At 43.0% G+C, this 23,640-nt stretch overlaps 1 protein-coding gene across 1 annotated transcript in view; it reads right to left on the reverse strand.

The window, feature by feature from the left end:
* sli (slit guidance ligand) overlaps positions 1-23,640 on the reverse strand; it is a 379,301-nt gene that overhangs the window by 35,031 nt on the left and 320,630 nt on the right. The window contains exons 23-27 of the mRNA XM_065440604.1: positions 15,971-16,106; positions 14,373-14,441; positions 1,232-1,303; positions 1,032-1,103; positions 183-254 (exon numbers count right to left, since the gene is read on the reverse strand). Coding sequence (XP_065296676.1) covers positions 183-254; positions 1,032-1,103; positions 1,232-1,303; positions 14,373-14,441; positions 15,971-16,106 — 421 coding nt within the window. The remainder of the gene's footprint in view (positions 1-182; positions 255-1,031; positions 1,104-1,231; positions 1,304-14,372; positions 14,442-15,970; positions 16,107-23,640) is intronic.

Here is a 23,640-nt window from a genome sequence, read left to right on the forward strand (position 1 = left end):
CAGCTTGGACCTAATGACACACGTTGTACAACTCAAGCAATGAAACAGAGGATTAATATATGGACATCAGAATTAGTTTCTTTCCGCGTACAGGCTGCTGTGTGTTGCCTACAGTGCCCATGTCAATGCCACCTCATCATGCATCAGACCTCATACGTCGACGGTTTCTTGCCAGCACTCACATGTGCGTGATAGACTGCAGGTCCCGAAAGGTGCCCTCTGGTATTATTGACACGTCGTTGCCATGCAGTGACCTGCATGGCCAGAAAAAATCTCAGGACAGGAGGGAGTGCGCTGCGAAGCAGAATGGCATTACACAGCCATTGTCCACAGAAAGTGACAGCATATTCGTGAACAACATCAATCAATGCCTGTTAACTTGTGGCTACCAGCACGATACGTTTCAACTACATGCAGCTACCTTAGTAGCTGGCCTGGTGATCTTGCTTTGGTTGACAGCTTGGTGCACATCCTCGATAACAAGGGAGCATTATTCAGACCCTTCATCGCTCCCTGGTCCTTACAATAACCCTGAGTGCGCAATGGTTAATTGGATGCCACTCTGACGAATCACACTCTGTTGAATTATCACTCAGGGAAAGGACAAAACTGCAAGTCAAGAAGCAGCAAGTAACATGCATTACAACTATTCGTGGACAGGTTTTGGTGTTGGCAGATGATGCAATTCTCTATCTTTGGGATGAGTATTTGAGGAGACATTAAATGAATGAAAAATCAATTCGATGATCAATATTGCCCCAGAAATTAATTTTTCATTTAATTATACTTCCAGGCGCATAATTACTTCTTGGCAGTAGTGAATGCATGCACATTTAGAAATCCTGAAATTAGCACCAATTTTGACACATCTGTTCCCAATTCCAATTACGTTCTCAAAACAAAGGCTTTCCTCATGCAGTGCAGCACAAAACTAAGTAGAACAGAAATCTATTTTGTAGCAAACTTCGGGCACAGAAATAACTTTTTTTTTTTTACTGGAAAGCAATGACACAACAAACAGTAGCACTTACAGAATTCGCAGGGACTTTAGGCCAGAGAAGCTGTCAACCTGGATGCACTGGAGTTTATTGTAGCTAAGGATGCTGGAGAAAAATGACAAGAGAGAGTGATGGTACCTTCAATAAAATGTGGATGGTTAACAGCCACGGAGAAATGAGGAAAAGACATCACAACCATGAATAAGCTGAAGAAATATTGAGGAAAAACTTACAGTGTTGAAAGCCTGGATAGGTTGGAGAAGATGTTGTTTGGCAGAATCGATATCTGGTTGTTGCTGAGGTCTCTGAGAGAAAGAGTAAAATACATATAATTAACATTCACTCAGCATGTTGCGCAGGGAGCTAAAGAAGACGGCTTCAACACAGGCGCATTTGAATTTACATCTATAATTATTATTTTGAGCAGGCCTATGTTTGCTATGTTATCATCGGCACCAGCCTATTTTTTTGTCCCCTGTAGGACGAAGGTCTCTTCCAGCGATCTCCAACTGCCCCAATCTTGTGACAGCCGATTCCAAGTTGTGCCTGCAAATTTCCTAATTTCATCACACCACCTAATTCTTTGCTGTCCTCGATTGCGCTTCCTTTTCCCTGTAACCACTGGTTATCTTCAATGCATTACATGGACTGTCCAGTTGCATTTTCTCCTCTTAATGTCAACTAGAATATTGGATACCCTGTTTACTTTCAAATACCCCACTATCTTCCTGTCTCTTATGTACGCTATGTATTGTTTGGCCAAGCAAGAAGTAGTTGGACTACCCTCAATGATGCCAACACCTCATACACAAATGTTAGCAGATTTAAAAAGATGTGGTAGAAATTAATGAACGCCTTTATAACTCAATAGATTATCGTTCATGCTCATACTTGGTGCCTAGGCTTGTGTACGAATATAAATTTTTGGTTCGAAACAAAGTCGAAGCAAATAGCAATTAATGTAGGATAATCTCAAAGTGAATAGTTTGAATGGTTGTGGGATTTGCACAAAACCTTGACATAACAGCCAGATCTTGATGACAAATCTAATAGATGTTGGTTCTTTGCTTGCAAAAAAAAAAAAAAGCAAAATGGGTTTATCTTTGGAATCAGTTGATTTTCAAAGTGCCGTTAATCATATATTTTCATCCAAAAGTGCAAGTTCAATGTTTCTTACAACTCAAGCTGCACAGAAAACTTTTTTACAGGCTCTTGTTGCTCACTGTTGTGCTTCAGCCTACCTAAAATTCTGTGTTGGTTGAGGCCACGGTGTTCATCCATTGTGCGTTGTCGTAATGCTGTGTAGCGCAAGTTCAGCTTGATGCTTTTATTCTACATGCTAGTGTAACGGATTCCATTCTGCAAGCACACAGGCAAAAAAAAATTTTTAATTTAGCAGTAAAATTTGAGTACAAATGTGTATTTCGACTTGAGGTGCAATTTCGACAACAGCATGAATTTCGCCTGGAGGTACGGCTGTGAAATCATCTTTAGGGCAAATTTTTCCTCCATCAGTATCGCTGAAATGGCAAGGAACATTGCAGTTGGCTGACAATACGGTGTGGACGATTCGTGCATTCACGAATGCAAACTGTTTTTAATATGATTCAGCCATTTTATGCAGATATCTCTATGGGTTATAATTGGGGGTGCGGCTTATATGTGTAAGAATACATATACAGTCAACGTCCAATTTTTCATACAACCTAGTGGCTGTGAAAACGTCTGAAAAAATGCACGCCTTTACTGCCCCCAAGGGCTCAAATCATCACAGGAGCATCCAAAATAGCTCTGAAGGCCTGCCAGCACACTTATTAGACGTATTGGTGCTCGTTCTGTGACAGGAGACAGCAGGTGCACGCGTGTATATTTAAGGAACACATACTGTGTCCCGTGAGAATTGCGCCTTTCCACACTTGGTATGCTTAACCGCAATACTTTGCATATGCTTCACCGCTTAAGCGAAGCTGACTTTTGGGAACCGGCATTATGGAACGCGTCGTGCTAGGTTACTCAAGTCATGCTTTCCAAGCTTCAAAGTCATGGGCAAGGATTACAAAGGCGGAGTCAGCACCATTGACAGCGGCAATTTTTTTCGATGAAAAGCACGGCAGCGAACACCAAGCTTGGTAGCGAATGTCAGAGCGGGTAGGCCTAGCGTTGGTACGGTGGTGGCTACGGCTCCCAGCAGATCTGCATGCGAGAGTGCCTGTTCGAGGCAGCGAGATAATCAAAATGGCAGTGGCGGTGGCTGTGATAACATCACTGTCCAAAGTTCCGACCAAGATCACTCGAGTCTACAGAAAGCCACTTGAAGCCCTGATCATGGGAGTCTGGCTCTCCACCAGCTGCATGCGGAGTCTCGGCCACATTGGTTCTTCAGGGAGCTGATCACTGGTACGTATATAGCACACAGGGTCCACTCGGTTCCAGCTGGCAAATTTCCCCACCTCTGCATGTCTCCAGTAGTCATTCAAGACTTGACCTGGCATTGATTTAGGCTAATTGGTCTGTCATTCTAGGAACCTCAATAATGCAATTGAGGTTCCCAGTACTTTCAAGACTGCTTTAATTTATTTGGGCATGAAAGGTGTTCTCGCAGTGAAACTAGAGGCAGTACGAAGCATTCGCTTCTCGCTGCTAGCATTCTTCATCATACCAGTGTTGTGACAGCGAGTGCTCGTGGTCATCGAGTGAGATGTGTTTATATTTGCCAATGTGTGTGCGACACCATACTTGTCATAGGCGTATCTATCGGTGTGTGGGGGTTGCGTCGAGGGCAACAACAAGTCAGCTGTCAAAGAAGACAACGATGCTTGAGCCATTGCTTATGATGGGTGTATTTTGCTCAACGGAGCCAGCTGTGGAAGAAGACGATGACAACGATGGACGCGCAAGCAGTGGCACGAGTGCACTGATGCGATTGGCGGTGAAAAATTTTTAACAGTCCTCTCTGAAAAAGTTGTACAAAACATTTTTTTCAAAAACATCTGTAGTTACCCTTGTGCCCGAGACCTCTTTGGGTCCCACGTGTGATAAGGGTAGTTCAAGGGCACACTACGGGTCCCCTACCCACAAAGGAATATGGCACTGAACTTGGACCTTTTCTGCACTATCACCAGGATCAGCCCACACGATAATAGTTTCTGCACACAGATGCCACGAAACCCTGTATCTGAGCCATATGCAGCTTTGCCGTAAAGAGGCATAAATATTGAAATGGTTGAGCTGATTCACGAATGACTGAACAAATCGCTTCCATTTCTCATGGCTTTTGGACCAATCAGTACTTCACGGCGACTTTCAGGTAGACCAAGGGCGAAAATGTGGTATTTGACCTGTACAAAGCTCGGGTAATTGTCATCACTGTGTTGAAAACATGCAGCCAAGCAAGTTCTGCAGAATCTAGTTTTGCTACCATGAACGTCGAGAAGCACAGAAAAATTGGGGATAATATGTAGACTAAGTACATTTTCACGCTAGGAAAACTATGTTGCTTATGTTCTTTTGAATCGTGCTGCATTTGTAACCTTCAAATCTGAAGGTAATCAAAAATTTAAGCTGTCATAATTATAAGAGGTAAGCGATCAAATACCTCCTTTTTTTAATACGAATCGAATACAAATAATAAGTATCGAATATCGAATAGACAAATGCAGACGCACATATATACAGCAGGAATACTTATTTGCGTCTATTTAGGAACATGCTTGTACTTAATAGACGGTCAACTATCACAGACAATTAGGATCACATTAAACAGAAGATCACTACAACCATCATGAAAAGAACTGCACAAATAGCAGCTCTACACCTTTGGAGCCTGGTGGCAAACAAGCTTTCCAAGAATGACAGCCTGCTGTATGACCAACTTTCCAAAAACAAAAATAAATAGCTCAAAAAATATCAGAAGTTATTACATTACACAGAGGAAGAGTCCGTTGCGGGCCGATCTTCTGACCTGGCACTGATGATGAGCCAGACAATGTATAGTAGTCCCTCTCAAAAGGAATTGTCACCCCACAAACGAAAAACGCAGCGCTATCGAAAGAAGACTGCGTCAAAGAATCCACCAAGAAATGCCGCAGCGAAAGCCTCACCAGCTGAACAGTCCCCTTCAGTACAGGACACTACTACAAGTTCCTCCCCTAGAGGTCCTCGCTACGAGCTTCGCCGAGCCCACATCCATGCTGTGAGTGAAGCACCTGGGAACTGACTAAAGACTGTGTGTGCCGTTAATAATGTCACTTATCTCTATTCAAATGAATTCCTATGGTTAAGAAAGGTTGTAGAAAAAATAATCCACAAAGACCTACATGTAGATACACTAAACACCTACCTGGCTGCGTCTGTTGCACCAAAGGGTCTCCACATCGTTATAAAACCAGCTGTCTGACATGTCTGAACGCAATAAGGCTAGGTGGGATAACATACCAACAAATGCTTCACTACAACTCACTCAAGTTGTCTTGGATCCCTATCATTCTTCCAGTAAGAAATTCAAGAACCAAGAAAGCCAAATCGCAGCAAGTTTAAACTTGTCATTTACCCAATCTGCTGCACTAGAGGCATTCGAATAAAAAAAAACATAGTGAAATTCGCACATTGAAAGCCAAGAAACTGTCCCATGATGGTGCTGGGTGTTCTTCTGCAAGCCAGGACAGGGTATAAAATTCCGCCCCTTTTCAAACCAAGCCTCTTGAAATGCACTCCGTGACTTCTTCGTCATCCTCTATTAAGAAGTGTTCTGATCGAGAGCAGAACAGTATTGTTACTATCTCTGACATTTTACTAACAGCTGATGAGTGCAGTGTTCTGCATCGTGGTCTAAATTTTTGTCCAGCTACAGGCAGACACAGTGAATTTAAACTGCTGAAAGACTTGAATAATTTCGTCCGTAACCTAAGCCTACGTAAATACTTCCATGACTGGCCGAATGTGAGCTATCTGAAAAACGCGTTACCTTCTGGCAAGCACTAGGTCCCCCCTTCACAATGCGATAGATGCTTGGATATGTATATCAAAGCAGTACATCAAGACGTTCTGCAATTGTATCAAAAACAAGCACCCTTTCGCCGTAATTTGTCCGCCAGCGAAATGAAAGCACTAGATACCCTGTCCTCTCGCAAAGACATTGTCATTAAACCTCCTGACAAAGGTGGTGCCATTGTCATAATGAAAAAGTCCGATTATACCGCAGAGGTGCACAGACAACTAGCAGATGCAACGTTTTATAAACGCCTTGATCATGACCCCACTGAACAATACAAATCTCTGGCGACAAGCACGGTGCATGATCTCGTCAAAAATAAAAAGGTGCCTGACAACGCAATCCATTCTCTCATTCCACTAAGTCCTGTTGCCGGTCACTTTTACCTTTTACCTAAAATACATAAGATACACAACCCCGGTCGTCCCATCATTTCCGGTATAGATACAGCGACAGAAAGTTTCTCCGGCTATGTAGATTCCCTCATTAGTAATATCCCAGCTACATTTCCGTCTTACGTAAGGAAAACTATCGACTTTCTGTCAGGTATTATTGATCTCAATATTCCTCAAAGGTTTCTTTCGGTTACGCTTGATGCAGCATACTTGTACACCAACATTCCGCATGCAGATGGCATCAGAGCAGTCGTCAATTCTTACGAAGCAGCATAACCAGGGAAACTAATCGACAGCAATACGTTGGCCACTTTGGTGACACTTATTTCAGAACTAAACAACTTCGAATTTCAAGGTCAACACTATGTCCAAGTTAGTGGAACGTCAATGAATATGCGGATCGGCCCCAAGTATGCCAATATATTTATGGGTGAGCTAGAAAATAAATTTTTGCTAATACAGATGATAAAACCTTTGTATTACAAGCGTTACACCGATGATGTTTTCATGATTTGGTCACACGGTCAACAGGAGCTGCTTTCCTTCATTTCTGACTTTAACAATGCCCATCCATGCGTCGATATCATTTTCTCACACGTATTCTGCATCTACTATTAACTTCCCTGATGTCAGCGTATCAGTACAAAATGATAAACTGTCTACTGCCCCGTACAAAAAAACCAACAAACTGATATCAATATTTGCACTTTGATAGTAACCACGTTAAACATTGCAAAACTAGCATTCCTTATAGTCAGGCCTTACATTTCAAAAGAATCTGCTCTGAACAATCCGGGTTTAAAAAAAATCCCAGCCCTAAAGAATGCTTTAGCCAAACAAAATTATCCACCACAACTAACTGATGACGCAATAAAATGCGCAGACGTGCATGACCGTAGGACACTTCTGTCCACTGAGAAGAAACCGACTCCCTCAACCCAGACAAATCTTTTCCTAACCCATTCTGTGTCAGTCCCGCGTGTTTCCGATGTTCTAAGGAGACACCAAAATATTCTAATGCAAAGTGAATGCCTCAAAGACATCTTCGCTGAGCCGCCTAAAGTAGTATACCGTAGAGCTAGAAATATTCGAGATATACTATCGTCATCTTCTAGGAATGACTTCCCTGACGCCATCGGAAGCCATCCTTGCTGAAAACTGCGATGCAAAGTATGCCCCTACATGTGTACATCACAGCAGGTCATTAGTATGGTTTCAAACTTTCATTTAAAAATCAAAGGCGATTTCGACTGCGACACTGAAAACATAATATATATGCTTGAGTGTACACTGTGCAAGAAACAGTATATTGGATAAACAGAAGGGCATTTTAGATTGCGCTTCAACAATCACAAATCCCACGCTAATACCTTGCCCAACCTACCCATCTCAAAACACGTACATCTCCCTGACCACTCATTTGATAAGATGAAAGCCACATTGCTTGAATCAGGATTTAGTTCAAATTACGATAGAGAAGCCTGTCAATGCTTTCTTATCTATAAGTTTGATACTGTTGCATCTGGTTTGAATGAAAGTGTTGGAAAATTGAGTTGCCTGGCCACATAGCCCATCACATCTTCTCTCGTTTACCTTCTTTTTTACCTGTACGGCACTATTTTGCCTTTTTACTACCACGTCACTATTTTTCGTTTTTGTTTTCATTTGTTGTTCTTGATTGGTGACATAGCGCCCATACAATACTGACATACGTACACACACACACACACACACACACACACACACACACACACACACACACACACACACACACACACACACACACACACACACATATAATATATATATATATATATATATATATATATATATATATATATTGTAAAGGGGGTTTATTCGGGCCGTAGAGAAGCAGCGACCAATGCGGCAACAGCAGGTAGGGCGCAGCCAGCGAACAAACTGGGTACGAGCCACGCGATGGCAACGAGGCTTTTCAGCCTGCCGATCTTCTTCGTCACAATCATCCCCGGAATTGAAGAGTAGCCATCCTGGCGACCTAGGAAGAGGTGGGCGGATCGTAGTACTGCTTCAGCCGGTCAATGTGTACAGTCTCTCGCCCTCGACGACGCAGATCGGGAGATGGCGATACGGGTTCGACCACGTAGTTCACTGGTGATGTTTGTGCAACCAGACGGTAGGGCCCGTGGTACTTCGGGAGGAGCTTGGACGAAAGGCCAGGAGCAGCAACAGGCGGGGGACTCAAAGCCACACGAGTGAGTTGACAAGGAAGGGGTGAGGGGGAGGATTGAGGTCATGGCGCTCTTTTTGGCGGCACTATTGAGCAGATGTCAAAGAACGGGCCAGTTGTCGGCATCTCTCGGCGTGCTGAGCAATCGCAGAAACAGGTGAGCATTCAGTAGGGTCCGGCCGGTACGGGAGAACAGTATCAATGGTGCTGGAGGAATGGCGGCCATAAAGCAGAAAGAATGGCGAGAATCCAGTAGTGACTTGAGAGGCAGTGTTATATGCGTAAGTGACGAATGGAAGTACAAGATCCCAGTTGGAGTGGTCTGACGCAACATACATTGATAGCATGTCACCAAGAGTTCTGTTGAATCGTTCTGTTAAGCCATTGGTCTGTGGATGATAAGCAGTAGTAGTGCGGTGAATAATTTGGCATTCAAATAGGAGTGACTGTAGGACGTCTGAGAGGAATACACGGCCCCGATCGCTCAACAGTTCACGAGGAGCGCCACGGCGGAGAACGAAGTTGTTTAGAATGAATGAGGCGATGTCTTTTGCTGATGCGGCAGGCAAGGCGGCGGTTTCAGCATACCGTGTCAAATGATCTACAGCCACAACAATCCATCGGTTGCCAGCACCAGTAGATGAAAGAGGCCCGTATATATCAATGCCGACGCGGTCGAATGGCTGAGCTGGGCAGGGAAGTGGTTGGAGAGGTGCGGTGGAGAGATGCGGGACACATTTGCGTCGCTGGCAAACAATGCAGGAGCGCATGTATTTGTGGACGAAGGTGTACATCTCTCGCCAATAATATCGTAGGCGAAGCCGTGTGTAGATTTTTTACGCTCCGCCATGACCACACTGCGGGTCAGAATGAAAAGCGGAGCATAAATCTTGTCGTAGGTGGCGAGGCACTACTAAGAGCCATTTGCGGCCATCATTGTGGTAGTTGCGGTGGCATAAAAGTCCGTCGCGGATTGTGAAATGCTGCACCTCTCGGCGTAACGCTCAAGGTGCTGAAGTTGCCGGAGGATTTGACAAAATGTCGAATATCATGACGATTCATGAGTCTTTTCGTTGCTCTGATGCCATGTCCAGAATGTCAAGTGATGAGATGTCATGTCTATAGGTAGAAGTACTGCTGTCTGAAGTAACTGGGGAGCACGAGAGGGCATCGGCGTCGGAGTGTTTGCGTCCAGAACGATAGACGACACGGATATCATATTCCTGTATTCGGAGGGCCCACCGAGCGAGGTGACCCGACGGGTCTTTTAGGTTGGACAACCAGCAAAGAGCGTGATGATCCGTCACCACGTCAAAGCGTCGACCGTAGATATATGGACGAAATTTTTGAAGAGCCCATACGATAGCCAGGCACTCTTTTTCTGTGACTAAGTAATTGGCCTCAGGTTTCGTGAGGGCACGACTAGCGTAAGCGACTATACGTATTCCGCATTAGTGTTCTTGCGTTGTGCGAGCACGGCACCAAGGCCAACACCACTGGCGTCAGTGTGAAGTTCTGTAGGTGCGCTTGGATCGAAATGGCGCAAGACTGGTGGAGACGTGAGTAGGTGACGAAGAGTCGTAAAGGCATCATCAGAGGCTTCCGACCAAGCAGAAAGTTCATTGTCACCTTGGAGAAGTTGGTTAAGTGGTGCAATCACTGTAGCGAAATTGCGAATGAAACGTCGAAAATAGGAGCATAGGCCAATAAAGCTGCGTAGTGCTTTTAAGTTAGTAGGCTTCGGAAATTCGGATACGGCGTGAAGTTTATCAAGATCAGGAAGAATGCCTTCTTTGGAGACAACGTGGCCTAATATAGTCAATTTTCGAGCTGCAAATCGGCACTTTCTTAAGTTAAGCTGGAGACCAGCATTCCGGAGACAGGTCAAAACTTGATGTAAACGCCGAAGATCGGTCGGAAAATCAGGGGAAAAGACGACAACGTCGTCGAGGTAGCAGAGACAAGTATGCCACTTCAGGTCGCGTAGGATGCCGTCCATCATGCGTTCGAAGGTGGCGGGCGCATTGCACGGACCGAACGACATAACAGTGAATTCATACAAGCCATCTGGTAGAGAAGCAGCGACCAACGCGGCAACAGCAGGTAGGGCGCAGCCAGCGAACGAACTGGGTACAAGCCACACGATGGCAACGGGGCTTTTCAGCCTGCCGATCTTCTTCGTCACAAAATATATATATATATATATATAAAGAGAGGCAGAGATAGCCCCCCACTCGAAAAATAGTTGGTACGTCAAGTTGTTTCAGACCTGCAGTGACAGCAAAAAGTCAGGAAAATTGTACTGTAAATAGTTTTTGTGTTCGAAATTTTTGACATTACAATTTCAGACGGTCATTGAGTCTAGGGGTATGTGGTGGTGCCACTAAGGCATTTGAATTATAGGGCATGTCCAAAACACTGGCCGTACGGAAAATCGGTCATTGACAGTATTCACTGGTTTCAAATATTTTGAATGCTGAAATTCGAGCCAAAGCGAATATGAATAGCATAATATTTGATTGAATATTCACACAAGCCCAGGCACCTTGATGAACTGCGATAACACCCTTGGGTATTGATTTGCTAATGCTACCCAGGTGCACTTGTTCCAAGGATGCCAATGGTACGGGGGCTCAAGTGCAATGTGCACCAGCATCCAATAAGACTGTTTGCAACGTGAAGAGTGGTAGCACATGTTCAGCATGAGTGTGTCAGCCCAGGTACATTTTTTATGTGTATTGCTGAGCACATCACTTGCACAGAGAGTGATGTAATGGCCCTCTTTCCCTCGATGAGCCCGCTATCTACGGGTAGTCTGTTTGGGGCTGTGTAACCGTGAGTGTCTCAACAAACGCTCCTCTTCCGCCCATTGATCCTGTGTTATCATTACACAACAGTCTTGGCAACAAGGATGAGATCTCAAGACAAGTGTTATCAAGATCTTAACTGTGCTAAAATTGGCCTGATCTATCATGGCCGCATCAGCACACTGCATAGCAACATCAACTGACTACAGCATCATTACAACACCAATTGCAAGGCTTACTGAGTTCTGGCTGGCCAGTGGCAGTAGCAAAGTCTACATCGAAAGATGTGAGGTCTGCACAAGCACTAACAATATCAATGATCCAAAGACGGTGCAAATATTCTTGACAGTCCTAGGTGAGAAAGCCTACATGACACTATGCAGTCGTCTGCTGCCTAAAGGGCCCGGTGACTGCTAGTATGCCGATATTACCAAAATACTACGCAAACACTATGCACCATGGAGGTCCATCGTCACGGAACGATACAGGTTCCACCCCAGGGATCAAGGCCAGAATTAAACAATAGGAAAATTCGTTGTTGAGCTTAAGCTAGCGGAAATGTGCGAGTTAAGCAGCATCCTTGAAGAAAGTCTTCGAGGTTGGCTAATTTCGAGCCTTTGCAGAGAGCACATCTGATGCCATCTGCTGTCACTACCAAACAAGGAGGTGACATTAGAATGAGTCGTAAACTTCACCCTGTATGGAAACCACCGACAAAGACACACAAAAAATTCTCCCAGCTCTTTTGGACGTCAACTGACTTCAACATCAACCGTTAAATGAAGGTCCTATACCTTTAAACCCCAGAAAATATAGTGCCAAGCCTCAGAGTGCCATAAATAAGTTATTATAAAAGCTTTTTTACAGCCACTTTCGGTTTTGTTTCCTAGGAGTATACTGTTTTGTATTGTCATGATGCAGTCTGTGGTCACGTGAGAGCAGGAAAATATGACGTTTTGATAGTTGCTCCAGCTAGCTCAGTCCCTTCGTATGCAGCTACTCATTGTGAACATTGATGTAGCAGCATAGCAGACAACCAATCAGGCTGGAGTGAGAGTCAAAAAGTTGCAATGGTCTGCTCTCACATGACCACATATTACATCAAGACGTTGCAACACAGTAAAACAAAACCGAAGCTGGTTGTAGAAAAGCTTATGGCACTGTGATGCTTAATTTCTTCTGAAGTTTAGAGGTAAGAGACTTTCATTTAAAGCAAAAAAAAGTAAAGACTCGAAAATATTGTGTCAGTATCCTTTAAGACAGCCGACCATACAAACATGTGTAAAATGCATAACCCTCATTAGGAAACTGCTGAACCTGAATGAATCAAATTTGTTGCAGTCAAGAGGGAAAGCTAAATTGTTGGAAGCAGAAATGAGCACTGAAATCGTAAAACAAGAACTGCCAAATATCAACAAGTTAAAAAAAAATTGTTAAGGGAAAAGTTTACAGCTCCATCACTATGAACCAAAAACAGACATCATAATTCCGGAAACTGTATTTATTTTAATTTGCTAAAGCAGGTAAATATGATGCATCAGTTGAAAGCTTACCTAAAGTCTTTACATTGTTCACATGAGTTGTCAAAAATCCTAACAAATTTGTGTTGTTTTGAGACCAGTTTATAATATATAAATTTTGTCTATTTTAAATATTGCATTAGATGCAGTTCGCAGAATTACAGTTATTCATCAAATATTGCTCAGTTACAGAATTGTAAACATGACACTCTCTTCATTTTCTTAAAGTTCTCCCTGATATTTGAGCATTTTGGTAGAAGTGCTGATGCACTAAATAAAAGATATGCTTCTAGTTGCAAGGATCTAATTTTTTTGTTTTTCATATGCAACACACATCGTCAAAATTCATGCAATAGATGCCAAACAAAACTTTCTTTTACAATGCAGTTAAATGGGAGCCCCCGTGTAGTATATGCTTCCTAAAGCTATGCTTCTGCAAGCCATTCTCTATGACGAGAAACTTGTACAACTGTCATTACCTTTGAATAGTCAATGTTCAATAGCTTAAAATCCGTGCAAATTTAAAAACAAGAAGGTTCGTGCTGTCAACTGAAAAGGTTAATGACGGGACAATAAAAAATGTTTTCTTTCAGTTTTTCATAACTGTTTTTCCTCTCACCGAGTGACGAAGGGAAAGAGTGCAATAATAAAACTACCTGCAGCACAGGCGCCTCAAACAAAGCTGCATCTTAAGGCAGCAACAGTTATGAGACATTCCTACAGTGCGCCTGAATTGGTGCAGCAGCAGCCGCACACAGAAGTGCCCCCTTTCGCAATCAGTACCAGTCGCTTTGTCAAAAGGGCGCAAAGAAATTTACTGCAAGAGCATCTTTCATTCAGATGTTCAACACTGTCTGCTCTGAGAAGCTAGTGAAATGAGAGGCCACGAGTAAGTAATCATGCATAGGGTGCCTCGATGTCTCTCTCACAGTGATGGGTGAGGGGGGTCATCGATGTAGCCTAGCCCTGCGAGGATAGATGCGTGCAGATGTGTGCTCGGCACTGAGATGCAGCCAACAGAGAAGGTGGGTGAAAGTGGTTGGAGCACTTAGAGTGCTGTAAAGCACAGCTTTTTTCGAAATGCAAGTGCGTACCATACTAGCAATATGGTCTTGTAAGCATACTTTGCACAAATGTTAAAGGACTGCATCCAAACTTTTTCTTTATATTGTCCAATTTCAGCGTCACATTTTTCTACACAAACTGAACCATCTGCTGAAAATTTTAGTCTCCTTACATCAGTTGGAGATTTAACCATTCGTGTTTCTGAATTTTCTGATCTCATTCGCAGGATGACTTCCAAAAGCTTAACGGCAGTTTTGATTTCTATATATGATACAGGTTTTCTTACTATGGCACACAGTATGTGTTAAAGACATTCAACAATAACAAAGTAGTAGCTAAACTAGTTTGACCACGGGCTCTCCCAGAAAAGCAGAGCTGTTCAGCTTACATTCTTGTGACATCCTTGAGCAGATTCAGCTCCTTAGGTATCTCTGTTATGTCGTTCACGTCGAGGTACCTGGCCAAAGAAGTATGCATGTAATAAAAATGTGTGTTACACCAAGGGAAAATCCACAGAGAAAATGAAAGCGACACAAAGTTATGCATATCCACAGCTAACAAAATTGGTACTTAAAGGAGGCCAGGTTTCAAGCTGCATGTAAATAATTATAAGGCCCAATAGCAAAATTCTCGAGTAAGCAAGTGATCAGCATAGGTAACAAAACTGTTTTTTTCCATTCATTCACCACTTTTCCCACAGAAATAAGTACAACAATCTTGGGTAAATCGCTTCCTCTTTTTCTATGTTGCCACTAAAGTTACGGAAAAAGCCCGTTCATTCCATGTAGGAAGTAGGCATACGCATGAAATGCTTCTTAAAGGGACACTAAAGTGAAAAATGATTTCTTCTGCATCAGTAAATTACCATTCTACAACACCAAAAACACCACTCTTACAACGGTAAGGCGTTTGGTAAGCCAGATAAAGCGCAAGAACAAAATACGGGTGGCGACGCCTGGGGGCTGTGACGTCTTGGATTTTGATGGCATCTTCCAGGGCCTACTAATTACATATAGCAGTACAGATTGATTACATTGTGTTCTAAAGGAATCAAATATTAATCATGGCAAGTTTCGGGAACCTTTATTCAGCCAATGCGGCCCAAATGTGAAAACATACTTTGGAATCCCTGACGTCATGCTGACGTACTGGCGCTGGGGTTTCGTCACGAAATTCAAATACTGATACTTGGACCTTCATTTCCTCATCTAATAATCAAACTATCTTTTTGAAATGACTGCCTGCAGGGTTCTCAAACAATGCTTCATTAGTCTAAACTGATTTATTGGTTTGCTTTAGTGTCCCTTTAAAGCATCGTAATCTTAACGATGCTTATTGCTGCCTTTGTCATTGCACTGCGATACTAAGCTGCCATTATGACCCCCATTTCCAATGTTTACCAGAATCTCCTCCTTCTTATATTCCTCGGGCGACACCTTATCATTGGAGCAGCTACTGCAGAGCTCTTAATGAGATGCAGGACTCTACCAGAACGGCAACACCGTGCCCGAACCCAAGTTAGGCCTGGCTAATCTGCACAATGTGCACTTCACGCTTTATAACCGTGCGTACACCCCATCCAGAACTAAAACATTTGACGGAATGTTGCTTTTCAACAGGCTTTCCAGTTTGGAGCTGCCACCAGAACATGTTGTGGAATTCAAACTCCGTAGTTGAAATTATTCACGAATGACTCCACTTCCTGAGACAGCTGGAATTTAACCGAGTGGTGGCACTTACAGAAGGCATGGAGTGGGATTGGAATTGGTGTTTATGTTGATAAACTGTTAACTAATCCAGCACACCCTGTCCAAATCTCATGACATCCCGAAGAGTTATACAGCATGAGAATTACAAGTCTTTAGTTTTTGCATCTTCTGGTTTACAAAGTCTTCACTCAAGATAATACTAGTACATTTGTAGTATAAAAGAAGCGTAATTTACCAATCTCCCCTTAAACTTCTCTACAAGCAATGAAGTGCATACAGTTCAACGGTGGTTGGCTGCAGGTGCTTGGGCAGCTGGCGCAGCCGCTGTCGTGAGCAGTGGACCGCATGGCCGACACACGTGCAGCCACGAGGACAGAGTTCATCCGAGCCACATCCCTCATGCAGGTCTTCCTCTAGACAACAGAAAAGTAATGGCAATTAAACAACTCTCTTTTGCTTCCTTTTTTGTGGATGCCAACATTATTGCAACCGTGAAGCCATTTTCTTTAAGATCAACTTCAGGAGTCCTAGGCCCTTCATGAATGAGTTTGCAGGCAGGTGAAGACACATCTGATCCTGTCACATGACCGGTAGATCAGCATGACATTGCACCAAGGACAATCTGCCTTTTTCACAGACACTCACATCACTGCCATTATGCTAAAAACAATGCTGCATGATATTTGCAGGGTGATTCCATGAGAGATCAAACATGCATGTCCGTTCACTTGGTATTTTTATTTTGTCTGATATTTTTATATGTTATGTAGGCATATTCAAGTTGCACGGAACTGAAAATTTTGCTCCAAAAAAGTATTCCCAGCATGGCAAAAAAATATTTGAAGGTGGCAGCGTGGGCATCCTGCTACTGCTTATCGCAATATTTTCCAATTTCACATCCGAAATTTGACGCAAACTAAAAAAGGTGTGCCAAAAACATTTTCTGCTTCATTCGGTATGCCTACATGTAAATAACTTCCATGGATCTTTTATGCTGTCCACAAAGGAAAAAATAATAATTAAAAATTCTGAACATGACGCAAATGAGAAAAGTTTTGCAACCTTGATGCACCTTTGCACGTTTTCTATTTTGCACAGAAACTTGAAAAGAGTGTCAAATATAGAATGTTTCCTTTACAACATTCATGCAAAAATAGTGCTCCTACAAAAATACAAAAAATATAGTTAACAATGTTTTTCCAAAAAAGCAACAGCAGACTACCAAAGATGATAATAAAAAACAAACTCTGCTCCCAATTTAAAAATGTCTGAATGTAAGCCCGCTTATGTCAGGCAAAACATGGGTGCAATACTATGTTCCCTCATTTGCTTTATTCACAAAATATAATGGGCCAAAGTGGCCGATGTTGAGCCTGCTGGCTTCAGTGCCTTTGCTGGTTAATTCTCTATCAGCTTTCTCAATACGTAAATCTACAGCTCTCATTTCCTTTTTGCAAAGGAACTTCACTCTGGTAGCTTGTTTTCAACAAAAATGTATTGTCAGAATTTACTTGTGCCGCGTATGTAGGCTGCCGCCCTCAAAAGTGCTAACACGTACCCAGTTTGCAGCCTACAACCCACATACCATATTTGCATGAATATAATGAGAGTTATTTTCCTAAATTTCTGGCCTCAGAACGTGCCTTGCATAATATTTGGGTTCGTGACACAATTATAACAAACCTTTTTTTTTCTTTTTTTTTCTTTAACACTACTTCTACAGCTCGTGCAGGAGCACGCGAAATGAGAATTGCCACTGCACATTTTGTGCCTTCTTTGTTCTGCTGATTTAGGACACTGTTAGTGCTGCATTAATGTGTTTACAGCATATTATTTGCAACCTTCAGCAAAACGATCGGGTCTGTTGTGCAAACGAGTGATCTTCGAAGTTACGCGGTGCATCACCGTGTGCACAGTAAGTAAAATGCTTTCCTGTGCTTAACTGTGTTATGGGCAATTTCAAGAAGCTGCCTGTCCAATATAGAGAACGATGTCGTTGTCGCTTACACTCACAATATTGTCAGCAGTGACAAGTAATTGTGCATGCACTCACCCTTTCACTTTATGTTGAGGTGGCAGTTAGCAGTAATGATGAAGAAAGTCTTCCAGCCATGCACTTTTATGTGTCGTTACCTGTTTCTTCGCAACATCACTTAGCGTTATATTTGTAATATCTTTTTTTTCTCAAAGGCCGGATGTTCCCCTAAGTTATATTAGTGGTTGCATTATTTACATGCAAACACAGTATTTAGTCTGTGGGCACTGCACTTATGCCTAGCTTAGTCGCTCGTCAACAGCATGCGAGACACCGCGAGTGCATGTTCATTTCAGTTGGCCAAAACCTGCCTGGTGCACTCAGTAAAGCACTCGTAAGTAGCACCTGCCTGCATTCCCTCCCCATCCCCATGTGCAATGGATAGGGGAACCTTCTTCAGCACCCCTGTGTGCAATGCACGCTGTACATAAATAACCTTTATAAAAAAATTAACTGAGCCGTTTATTTGTTTCTAGCTATCACATTTCCCTCATCGCACACACATAACATCTTCTTTTATGTTACCTCGACCTTTACTTTTGCATTTCAGCTCTCTGAAAAGGTACAGTGTGGCTTGACTGAGCCATAAGCTGCCGAAGCTGCCTAATTTAATTAGGTTTTGTCAGCACCTTGCTAACATGCTTTCCCATGCCGAGAACAGCAGAAGTCACTGGTGGCACCAGACAAACTTTGTCCTTCAACAACAAGTGTGGCCTGCACGTTTTCACAGTGAAAAGCTTTAGATGGCCTTCTTCGTAAAACATGAAACCGTGACATTCTGGAGCCTCAGATACAACAGAGAAGCAGGAAAAGTAACAGAAAGAGTGGAGCCCTGTTCAGTATAAATGTTTAGACTTGGTCTAGCTGTTCACTACATGCGATGCATGAAGCTCGTAGCTCGGTGTAGGTGTTCTGTGTCAATTATTTGTGCATTCTTTTTTTTTTATTCACAAATTCACAGAAAACCAGAAGGGTCCGGACTAAAGGCGCTAGTATGTGCCTGACTGAGACCCTGACCCCTGTACAATCTGTGCTCCAGCGAAGCAATCAGGACAGCATCAGAATAAGGAGAAAAGGAAAAAAAGAAGTGGGGGGGGATTTAAACAAGGAATTCATGAGGCAAGTTCTAAAAAAAATTATACACTGCAAGCTAAGAAAGACAAGTATACAATGCACAACCATAAAAACAGAATGAGCAACACAGTTTGGGCGAATAATAAAAAACGTAACTAACCATGTTTGTAGTACTGCTATTTCAGTTCTTAACATCATGATTTGCAAAAGTACGCATTCGGGAACAAACATAGAAAACAGGAAACAAAAACAGACATAGTTCTTTACTATGTCTTACATATAAAAATGCTACAGTATTCATTCACAAGAAGATTGCTAAGAAAAAAATTTTTGTTGCATGAACATTTTCGATGTTGCCTCTCTGTGGAAGCTACTGCCAGAGACAGGATATTCGCGACACCAACGAGGTCTGTCAGCACTGCTTTACATGCTTCCAAGAAATCCTGTCCTGATCTACCAAAACCCGCAATGAAGCAGACAAGGCATTTCTTCAGGAAGAAGAAGTTATTGATGACTTGAACAGGTACACCCACTTCTTCTGATGTTTCACCATTGAAGTAACCATCTTCCATTCAGAAATGCAGCAGATGATCTTACGGAAAGAGAAAAATGGGCCGAGACTGAAAGTGTCATAGTGGGGAAGATAAGCTCAACGTTAAGCGTCAGTACACCTCGGCTGTCTGTAACAAAATTTCAGGCATGCGCTAGCTGGCTAAATAGCGTGAAGCAAGCATACAAGGCTTCAAGGTCATATCGAGAGTGCCTCTGTCTCTTAACCACCATGCCACCAGAAGTTGCAAGAAAATGCATTCAAGAGGCAATCCCAACTATCACAACGTACATGCTAAGAAAGGCTTAAAAGTGGCATGAGAAGCACGAAATGTGACCAGATTTTAATCCGTACACGACGTCCAGGTTAAGCACATTGGATATACAAGCTGCAGTTGACAACTTCTCCAAGGACGAACTTTGGTGCTCTTGGCAGAGCCCGAATCCAAAGGACGTTGTGTCAGTCCTCACAAACAGCCAGAGAGATGTCTCAAAGAAGATTATGACACATTATATCCCCAAGATGGTCTAGATGTTCAAAGCAGCTTGCCCCAGAACTGACATTGCCCTGTAAAAGTTTTACAGCCTGCGCCCAAAATGGGTGCTGCTCGAACTACAACAACAGGTTTGCATTTGCGTTTATTGTGCTAATGCCAACCTTTGCGTCTCTATGCTAGAGAATGCAACTGGCATGGAAAGCTCTTCGAAGGCATGAAAGCACTGTGTCTTTGCGGTTCGCCAACCACAGATTGTATGTTGGGTGAATTCGAGCGCTGTCTATGGAGTGAAAGCCTCACTTTGGCTAGTCTGGGAATGGTTGACAAGTAAGAGGTCGCATTTGCTGTTTGGGAAAGCGGTGACTTCATCAAGAAGACATCGTCTCCAATCCTCTTTGTGAAAGAGTTCGGCAAATGGGTGACCAAATGGATTCCTCAAGAATACATATGCTGCACTCAAGTTGTGGCTATTCACGAGGAAGAGTGTGAGCAGCATAGAAGCAGTGGTCTTCACTTTGATTTTGCCAAAATCTGGACTGTCCTTCTCTCAAATGAAGCACAATCATACCATTGGCGCAAGAAACAAATCTACATCTTCACCTGTGTCATCACGACAAGGAAAGCAACACATAGCTTTGATGTCATAAGCAATGACATTCATCACGACGTAGTGCACGCCTGGTACGCCCTAGGTGGAGTGCACAAAATGTTAGATGAAAAAAGCACCCATCTACTGCCATGTCACCTACATCAACAATGGTGCAGCGAGCCATTTTAAATATAAGTACCAATTGTACGAGTTGTGCCGCGCCAAGTACATGTCTGCAAAGTGGCTGCTTTTCATTCAATCAGTGCAGGAGATGGTTTCCTGACATAGCAGCAGCATCAAGAATGTCGCCCTGCTTTATACGTCTGCTGCAGCCATTGACGAGCATTAACAGAAGTCAGTAGAGGGGAAGTCAGTACCGCGTGTGCCAAAAATTCAGTCATGCAGGGATGGAAGTGGAAAAGGAAGTTTTGGAGCAGTTCTGGGTGCAGAAAATTTGGCACTTTCTACAGGTTTGGAGCAGGAATTGTCTGTTTTGGAGCAGTAAATGCACATATTGGAGCAGCTTAGTAAAAGTCAATATGAGTGAAATACAGGCATATGAAAAAAGGTGTTGCCTATTATACTATGCTGACCACTGAAAAAAAGGTGTTGCCTATTATACTATGCAGACCACTATTAGGTTACGGCAGATCAGTTCTGCAGAAGCCTGCAAGGAAAGTAAAATTTATGACACGAAAAAATTGTCATCCACCTGACTGTAGCATGAAACTACAAAGGAAGCCCATACACATTTCCGAGAAATCACCATTAAATTACATACCACAAGTGCTGTTACGATCGGCCTGCAGGGGTACTGACCTGCAAACCTTTCACAGCCCGCTACAGCTGTTTCGATCGAACTGCAGGGGTAGCGACCTATCAAGAACCGACAACTTCCCGGCCTGCTGCGACGAGTCGCTTTGCAGAGCCAATAATGCGCCTCCTTCGGACAGCTAATGGCACCAGCATGTCTAGCCACGTTCGACGGACCGCGTATTGTTAGTTGATTCGCTGTCGCCTTCACGGTCTACTTGGAACAAGAGAATTCCTGGAAAAGGGTGTTTTCCGGTGCTTTCTCACGGGCCCCAGAAAACATTACAGTTGATTGACAGACGCAGCAGCTAACTACGGAGCCAGCTGGGGTCAAGCGTGACAACCCATGTATACGAGGACCCTCTCCACTCAATGCGTTCAGTGAAATCAAAGTGCGGAAGTGGCAACCTGTTGTTCATGATCTGAGAATACCTGCCAAACGCACCCCAGCCCATTCTTATTCTTCTGATTATTTCAGTCTCATGATCCGGATCCACGGTCACTACCTGTCCTAAGTAGATGTATTCCTTTACCACTTTTAAAGCCTCGCTACCTATCGTAAACTGCTGTTCTCTTCCGAGACTGTTAAAAATTACTTTAGTTCTCTGCAGATTAATATTTAGACCCACCCTTCTGCTTTGCCTCTCCAGGACAGTGAGCATGCATTACAATTGGTCCCATGAGTTACTAAGCAAGGCAATATCACCAGTGAATCACAAGTTACTAAGGTATTCTCCATAAACTCTTATCCCCACTTCTTCCCAATCCAGGTCTCTGAATACATCCTGTAAATACGCTGTGAATAGCATTGGAAAGATCGTATCTCCCTGCCTGACGCCTTTCTTTATTGGGATTTTGTTGCTTTCTTTATGGAGGACTACAGTGGCTGTGGAGCCACTATAGATATCTTTCAGTATTTTTACATACGGCTTGTCTACACCCTCATTCCGTAATGCCTCCATGACTGCTGAGGTTTCGACTGAATCAAATGCTTTCTCGTAATCAGTGAAAGCTATAAGGGTTGGTTATATTCCGTACATTTCTCTATCACCTGATTGATAGTGCGAATATGGTCTATTGTTGAGTATCCTTTACGGAATCCTGTTTGGTCCTTTAGTTAACAGAAGTCTAAGGTGTTCCTGATTCTATTTTCGATTACCTTAGTAAATACTTTGTAGGCAACGGACAGTAAGCTGATCGGTCTATAATTTTTCAAGTCCTTGGCGTCCCCTTTCTAATGGATTAGGATTATGTTAGCGTTCTTCCAAGATTCCGGCATGCTCGAAGTCATGAGGCATTGCGTATAGAGGGTGGCCAGTTTTTCTAGAACAATCTGCCCACCATCCTTCAACAAATCTGCTGTTACCTGATGCTCCCCAGCTGCCTTCCCCCTTTGCATATCTCCCAAGGCTTTCTTTACTTCTTCCGGCGTTAGTTGTGGGATTTCAAATTCATCTAGACTATTCTCTCTTCCATTATCGTCGTGCGTGCCACTGTTACTGTACAAATCTCTATAGAACTCCTCAGCTACTTGAACTATCTCATCCAGATTAGTAATGATATTGCCAGCTTTATCTCTAAACGCATACATGTTATTCTTGCCTATTCCTAGTTTCTTCTTCTCTGCTTTTAGGCTTCCTCCGTTCCTGAGAGCATGTTCAATTCTATCCATATTATACTTCCTTATGTCAGCTGTCTTACGCTTGTTGATTAACTTGGAAAGTTCAGCCAGTTCTATTCTAGCTGTAGGGTTAGAGGCTTTCATACATTGGCATTTCTTGATCAGATCTTTCGTCTCCTGCGATAGCTTACTGGTATCCTATCTAACGGAGTTACCACCAACTTCTATTGCACACTTCTTAATGATGCCCATAAGATTGTCGTTCATATCTTCAACACTAAGGTCCTCTTCCTGAGTTAAAGCAGAATACCTGTTCTGTAGCTTGATCTGGAATTCCTCTATTTTTCCTCTTACCGCTAACTCATTGATCGGCTTCTTATGTACCAGTTTCTTCCGTTCCCCCCTCAAGTCTAGGCTAATTCGAGTTCTTACCATCCTATGGTCACTGCAGCGCACCTTACCGAGCACGTCCACATCTTGTATGATGCCAGGGTTAGTGCTGAGTATGAAGTCTATTTCATTTCTAGTCTTGCCATTCGAGCTCTTCCACTTCCACTTTCGGCCATCCTGCTTGCAGAAAAAGGTATTCATTATCCGCATATTATTCTGTTCTGAAAACTCTACTAATAATTCTCCCCTGCTATTCCTAGAGCCTATGCCATATTCCCCCACTCACTTGTCTCCAGCCTGCCTCTTGCCTACCCTGGCATTCTAATTAACTTCTAATTACGACCACACACAAAAAAAGAGAAAGAGTTTTACAAGCCAA

This window comes from Dermacentor albipictus, chromosome 1 (assembly GCF_038994185.2).
Source record: "Dermacentor albipictus isolate Rhodes 1998 colony chromosome 1, USDA_Dalb.pri_finalv2, whole genome shotgun sequence".
NCBI lineage: Eukaryota > Metazoa > Arthropoda > Arachnida > Ixodida > Ixodidae > Dermacentor > Dermacentor albipictus.